The sequence below is a fragment of the Vanessa tameamea genome, chromosome 4, assembly GCF_037043105.1.
Source record: "Vanessa tameamea isolate UH-Manoa-2023 chromosome 4, ilVanTame1 primary haplotype, whole genome shotgun sequence".
NCBI classification, from domain to species: domain Eukaryota; kingdom Metazoa; phylum Arthropoda; class Insecta; order Lepidoptera; family Nymphalidae; genus Vanessa; species Vanessa tameamea.
Window position 1 is genome coordinate 3,647,572 of NC_087312.1, and position 7,244 is coordinate 3,654,815.

Genomic DNA, 7,244 nt, shown 5'->3' on the forward strand with positions numbered 1-7,244 from the left:
GACAGCCCTACACGTGAAAGAAACGTTAACTTCATTGAAATAAGGAGTCAATTATTTGTTCTATGGCACTAATGTATTTACACTGATTTCTAAGTTTACTTATACCTTTTTTGGTGAGGTCACACCCAATTTGATAAATTCATTATCTGCTACACCTTTGTCTTTTGTATGAGCTCATTCTAGAATTGCATTTAAGAACGTCATCACTGCTGCATAGATCGACCCACAAAAATATTACCATGTTATTAATCTTTCAACCATGATTACTTCTTGTGTTTTTTCCATGTTAATATTCAGCATAGTTTCAATTTTTGCAACGAAGAATGTTGAAGGGTAAGTCCAAGATGGATTTAAGAATTGAAGCGTTTTAAGAGTTTTAGTTGGTAGGGATTTTTGTTAACGTCTGGGTACCACCCACTCATCGGATATTCAATCGCCAAACAACAATATTTAGTATTGTTGTATTTCGGGCAGAAGACTGAGTGAACCAATGTAACTATAGACATAACATCTTAGTTTCCCAGATTGGTGGTGCATTGGTGATGAGGAATATTTATTACAGTGCCATTGACTACAGGCGGTGGTAACCACTTGCCAGTCCACCTACTTATAACACAAAAAAAAATATATTTTTTTTTGTATTTTTGCAGATCTCAGCCTGTATTACAAAAGACAGTAGAAGCCTTATTCACGGATAGATCTGATGCTATTCATCCTGGAACTTGTAAAGTGTTCACGTCTTCAAAGAGGCAGTCGAAAATGTGCAGGAAGGAACCTGGTCTTGGGAAGATTCTAGTCGCCGCTAAGCAACAAGCTATAGCGGCATGTGAAGAAAGTTTCCAATACGACAGATGGAATTGTTCCCTCGTCTACAATAGAAAGGCGAAAAGGAGCATATTTAAGAAAATTTATAGAGAAACAGCCTTTATACATGCACTAGTCGCGGCCTCGATAACTCATGCTATTGCAAGAGGTTGCTCGTCAGGTGAGCTCTCTAGGTGTTCTTGTTTGGGGAGCTTCCAAAATGTTTCCACGCAATTAAGAGGCGGCTGCGGAGATGACTTCAAATTTGGCAAGAGATTCACAAAGAACTTTCTCGAATGGAAGCAGGCGGGTACAGATCAAATAGCGGAAATATTGAAGCAAGACGTCAATATTGGTATTGACGTTGTTGGTCAACAACTTCGAGAAGTTTGTAAATGCCACGGTTTCTCTGGGTCGTGTACAACCAAAACCTGCTGGAAAAGATTGGGGCCTTTCAATTCAGCTATGGGTTTATTAAAGAAACATTACCATCACGCGATTAAGAAGAAATTGGTGAATTATACAACGAAGAGAGCCATCACGCCCAATGTGAGAAGAAAAATGGAAGTCGATAGAAAAAAATTGGTTTATCTACAAAAGACGCCGAATCTGTGTGTCAGTACTAAAGGAAGAATTTGCAAGGATAGGCATAACTGTGCCACACTTTGTTGCGGACGTGGTTTTATTGTTGGGAAGAAGTCAGTGAGCTCCAGATGTAGGTGTAAAATGGTGGATTGCTGCTTTGTAAAATGTGACACGTGTGTCGAGGAAGTTGACTTTTTTACTTGCAAGTAAACGACGTGTGATTTTTAATAATAAAAGTAAGGAATATATTTTGAAACGAGTAGATGATTAGCTGTGATATAAATTAGGCGTTAGTTTAAAAACTTTCGGAGGATACAATCTAAATTCAAGATAGTGAAATGTAATGTTCAAAATTGAGGAACTTTGTATGTATTTATTGCATTCGAGGCATTATTAGTTATAGTATTTACTTATAATATTATTAATTGTAATTTCAGTAGTTTAAGATGACAAAATAAAATCACGTTTTATAATAATTCTGCAAGAAATATATTTTTCAATAACTTTCAATCATCTCATTATTTCTCGTGACAGATAAATATTTTAAAAAAAGAAGTATGTACTATATGTATTTGTGATTTAAATAGTGTGACAAATAAAATAGTATTAATTAAAGTTTAACAAATTATTAAACAACTAATTATAACAATAATATTATATAAGTACATAATAATGTAAATGAGCCGAGATGGCCCAATGGTTAGAACACGTGCATCTTAACCGATGATTTCGGGTTCAAACCCAGGCAGGCACCACTGAATTTTCATGTGCTTAATTTATGTTTATAATTCATCTCGTGCTCGGCGGTGAAGGAAAACATCATGAGGAAACCTGCATGTGTCTAATTTCAGCGAAATTCTGCCACATGTGTATTCCAGCAACCCGCATTGGAGCAGCGTGGTGGAATATGCTCCAAACCTTCTCCTCAAGGGAGAGGAGGCCTTAGCCCAGCAGTGGGAAATTTACAGGCTGCTAAACTAAAAAAAATAATGTAAAATAAATAGCTTCGATTATAATCTTTACATAGTATAAAACAAAGTCGCTTTCTCTGTCCCTATGTCCCTTTGTACGCTTAAATCTTTAAAACTACGCAATGGATTTTGATGCTGTTTTTTTTAATAGATAGAGTGATTCGAGAGGAAGGTTTTTGTATATAATACATAGACAATATAGTTAAGTAACACTGATAATTTTAAAAGTTTCTAATGTGATGTCGTAAATTTATACATTTTTTTGCGCTTACATTGTAAACGCTGGCTGAACCCTACTAGATAGATCAAAATAATGTACTACAGAATTGTACACCTCAAAAATGTCTACAAAAAAGTCCGCGATGGTATATGTCTATCTCTTAAAGATAGCCTACAATAACATTTTTTTGTCATTTATTTTTTACCACAAATATTGGCCAATTTTCGAAGCGATTTTAACCTATACAGCATTAATCCTTATCCAATTAGGTACCTTAAATAAATTGTGCATTCAATATAGATCAATATGGCCCTTTACAGCATGTAATTTAAATGAATATTTTCGAAGATATTACAGTTTTAAAACGCAGGGACATAGCGGTTTGTATTTCCTAATGAGTGAAAACTGTGTGCGTTGTACCTATTTGTTATCACTATATAGTATAAAACAAAATTGCTCCCGCTGACTGTCTTTTCCTGTCTATGCTTAAATCTTTAAAACTATGCAACGGATTTTGATGCGGTTTTTTTTTAATAGATAGAGTGATACGAGAGGAAGGTTTTTGTATATAATACATAGACAATATAGTTAAGTAACACTGATAATTTTAAAAGTTTCTAATGTGATGTCGTAAATTTATACATTTTTTTTGCGCTTACATTGTAAACGCTGGCTGAACCCTACTAGATAGATCAAAATAATGTACTACAGAATTGTACACCTCAAAAATGTCTACAAAAAAGTCCGCGATGGTATGTGTCTATCTGTAAGTGATAACCCACAATACAATTTTTTTGTTATTTATTTTTTACCACAAACATTGGCTAATTTTCGAAGCGATTTTAATCTATACAGCATTAATCCTTATCCAATGAAATACCTTAAACACATTGTTGATTTAATATTGATCTATATGGCCCTTTATAGCATATGATTTAAATGAATATTTTCGAAGATATTACAGTTTTAAAAATTGCGGAACGTAGCGTTTGCGGTGGTACCGGCCGGCCGGGGCGGCGGGAGCGTGCTATACTCGGAGGCCACGGTTCTCCCTGTAGCACTTTGAATTTAGCAGCGATCGGACGCGGTTATTATCGGAGCTCTCTAGCGATTGAAATAACAATCCATACTTCCATACTAATATTATAAATGCGAAAGTAACTTTGTCTGTCTGACTGTCTGTCTCGCTTTCACGCCAAAACTACTGGACCGATTTAAATGAAATTTGGTACACAAGTAGTCTAGAGCCTGAGAAAGGACATAGGCTTTTTATTTGGAAAAAGTGCTGTGAAGGGTTGAAAAGGGGGATGAAAGGTTGTAAGTTGTTGAAAGTATTGTCATGTTTAGAATTTTTAGAACTAGAAGCATAAAACTTATATTTTAGGCTGTACACATATAAAATAACATAATATCATGACACCCACTCGGGAGGGAATTTTAGATATTCTACCCCTAAATGGGTGAAATAGGGGTTGAACGTTCGTATGGATTTCTTTAAGTTAAAAGCATGAAACTTTATTTATGGGTTACTGGTTAAAAATGAGTAGATACGTATTTAAGCGTTTCTTGATATTCTACCTCTGAGGGGTGAAATAAGGGATGAAAGTTTTTATGGAAGTCCGTCATTTTTTAAATTAAAAACATAAAAACTGTTTTTGGGATACTGATTAAAAATGAGTAGATACGTATTTAAGCGTTTCTGGATATTTTACGCCTAAGGGGAGAAATAGGGTTAACATTCCGTAAACAGGTTAGTCTAGAAGTCTGTAATTGTTGAAGTTAGAAGCTAGAAATTTTATTTTTGGGATACCGATTAAAAATGAGTAGATACATATTTAAGCGTTTCTTAATATTTTACGCCTAAAGGGAAAAAGTAGGGGTTGACATTTCGTATACAGGTGTTAGTCTGGAAGTCCGTCATTTTTAAGTTAGAAGCATGAAATTTTATTTTCGGGCTACCGATTAAAATGAGTTGATACGTATTTAAGCGTTTCTGGATATTTTACGCCAAAGTGGAGAAATAGAGTTTGACATTTCGTATATAGGATAGTTTGGAATACCGTCATTTTTGAAGTTAGAAGCATGAAACTTTATTTTTGAGCTACTGATTAAAAATGAACAGATACGTATTTAAGCGTTTCTTGATATTTTAGACCTAAAGGGCAAAATAGTTGGTAACATTTCGTATTCAGGTTAGTCTGGTCTATCATTTTGAAGTTAGAAGGTCGAAATTTTATTTTTGGGCTACCGATTAAATATGAGTTGATTCGCATTTAAGCGTTTCTGGATATTCTACCCTAAGGGTTGAAATTCACACCAATGTGGTATTCAAAGAGGTATTACATTAACGTAACATTTTAAGTTAATTTGTAAATATATTCATATTCTACGCGGGCAAAGCCGCGGGTAAAAGCTAGTAATTATATATAATAATGTGATATAATTAATTATGACATCCTATGACGTAACACCGTATTGGAGGCCAGGGCTACACGCTAACATGGTGCATTAAAAATATCTTTTATTTGTATGGTTTTAAATTATTTTAACGCTTATTTATGAATTTCTATAAAATACGTAAATACCTTCATTCGATCACCTTCAGGTTTGAAAATAAAGTACTTTAGGTGACTTCATCACTGTGAACGTTATACACAAGATATTCTGAAATCCATATTCTTTTTTTTATGATGTAGGCAGGCGGATGAGCAAATGGGCCACCTCATGGTAAGTGGTCACCACCGCCTATAAACAATGGCGCTATAAGAAATACTAACCAGTTCTCACATCGCCAATGCGTCACCGATTTTGGGAACTAAGATGTTATGTCTATGATGATATATATTATGGAAGAGATCGCTGCTGAGCGATAAGGCCGCCTGTTGCACCTCATGCAACTTTTTGTTTCAATATTGTAATTTTTAGTTTTAAGTTTGGGTGCAATAAAGTATAAATAAATAAAAAATATGTCCCTTGTGCCTGTACAACAATACTGGGTACTGCTGTTTGGCGGTAGAATATCTGATGAGTGGATGGTACCTACCCAGACGGGCTAGCACAAAGACCTACCAAATCAACATCTTAAGCGAATGATAATTTGTTTCTACACATGACTGAAAAAACATAATATTTCTCATTGAATAGTAATTGCTTTATTTATAATTAACACATAATCAAAGACATCTTACGGTGTACTTTAAGACTACAATTTAATATATATACATCCTGTTTAAAAAGTAATTTAACTAGCGCCATGCTGTATAAGCTATATTTTGACTAAATAATTCTGAATGCAAATCATAGATGGGGCTGTTCATATGACTAGTTTGAGTAACCGCTATTTTTCATAATAGTTTTATGAAATCTTCAAAAGGTGGCGCTATTCAGGAATAAAGTGCAAGTATTTTATTATTTATCACAAAAAGGAGCCGTCGATTACGTTTTCATAATATAAAATATTTTGAAGATTCTGAAGTCATTATTCATTAAGTTGAAGCCTGGATTCCTGGTACCCAGTCGAGATTAATGCGATTCTCACATTTTGCAACGCGTGAATGAAGACGCATGAGAGATACGATCGATTTAATTCGTGGCGATTGTGAAATATTATATGCGTGGAAAACATCAACACGATACATATTTTACATTTTGTTTTGGATTTATTTTTTTATCCAAATTTAATCGACTTTTAATTCGTTTCTAAAACGAATTACATGATTATTGATCCAAAGATTAAAATGTATGTTTATGTTAAACAAAATGTAATGAAAAAACGATCAATAATATAACTTATTTATTTCTGATTGCTGAGTAATTTATCTAAATAAAAAATATCGATAATTTAAATATGACTAAAGTAATCTTAAATGAATAGTTCGCTTATGTGTATCCTAAAGACGGGTCTAAGTTATAATTATGACGCCTATAATATTGACCCATAAACCATAATGGCTGACCACAAAATTGCGGTTTGTTTTCGATGCCAACGTACATAATTACGATGGCGTTATTAATCTAAAAAAAGTTAAAAAACGGCAGCGTTGAGATTTATTTATTTATTGACCTCAAGGCGATGTGGGACTACTAATGTTTCTCGACTCAATTTTGTTCGAGTAACTCGATTGAACAATTGTATAATATTCATATCATATTTAATCGATGTTACTTTGAACTGTAGGTACCTATTAATTTTAACTAATTTACTATATTTTTAATTTGAAATGTACTGTGGATACTCGACCAATCTTATAATAGTAAAAAAAAATTGGTTCTCTGTTCCTCATTAAGATTTTAAAAGCTCACGTAATTATTTGTTACAATATCAATGTTCATGGGGCTATGGACTACAGTGATCTTGCAATGACGTGCCAGCTAGGTAGTCGACATTCCTATTATTCATAAGTGTCAATTTTACGCTCTGTGTCTACATAACTAAGATTCTGAATCGAGTTTTCGAAGTAGCGCAGCCTTATGTTACTCGGAGTTGGGACAAAGCCAATAAAAATCATGTTAGGTCGAACAATTACAGACTATTAACCGACGCCTTTATAGCTTAATGTAATATTCAGATGTGGAAAAAAAACGAACGACGTTTTTATTAAGTATTTTTATTTAACCTATTATTTCTTTATTTCGATGAAATCAATTTATATTTCTGTGCGATT

The 7,244-nt window shown here is 33.8% G+C and overlaps 1 protein-coding gene across 1 annotated transcript; it reads left to right on the forward strand.

The window, feature by feature from the left end:
* Positions 1 to 259: 259 nt before the first annotated feature.
* LOC113394414 (protein Wnt-4) lies at positions 260 to 1,670 on the forward strand. The gene is made up of 2 exons (XM_026631721.2): positions 260 to 333; positions 651 to 1,670. The coding sequence occupies exons 1-2, from the start codon at positions 260 to 262 to the stop codon at positions 1,597 to 1,599; spliced, it is 1,023 nt and encodes a 340-aa protein (XP_026487506.2). The 3' UTR covers positions 1,600 to 1,670.
* Positions 1,671 to 7,244: the final 5,574 nt, after the last annotated feature.

What these genes read in the sequence shown, in the direction of transcription:
- LOC113394414 (XM_026631721.2), top strand. Translation starts at nt 260, where the DNA reads ATGATTACTTCTTGTGTTTTTTCCATGTTAATATTCAGCATAGTTTCA. An exon ending in GCAACGAAGAATGTTGAAGG is followed by an intron (nt 334 to 650) that starts GTAAGTCCAAGA and finishes GTATTTTTGCAG; the next exon opens with ATCTCAGCCTGTATTACAAA.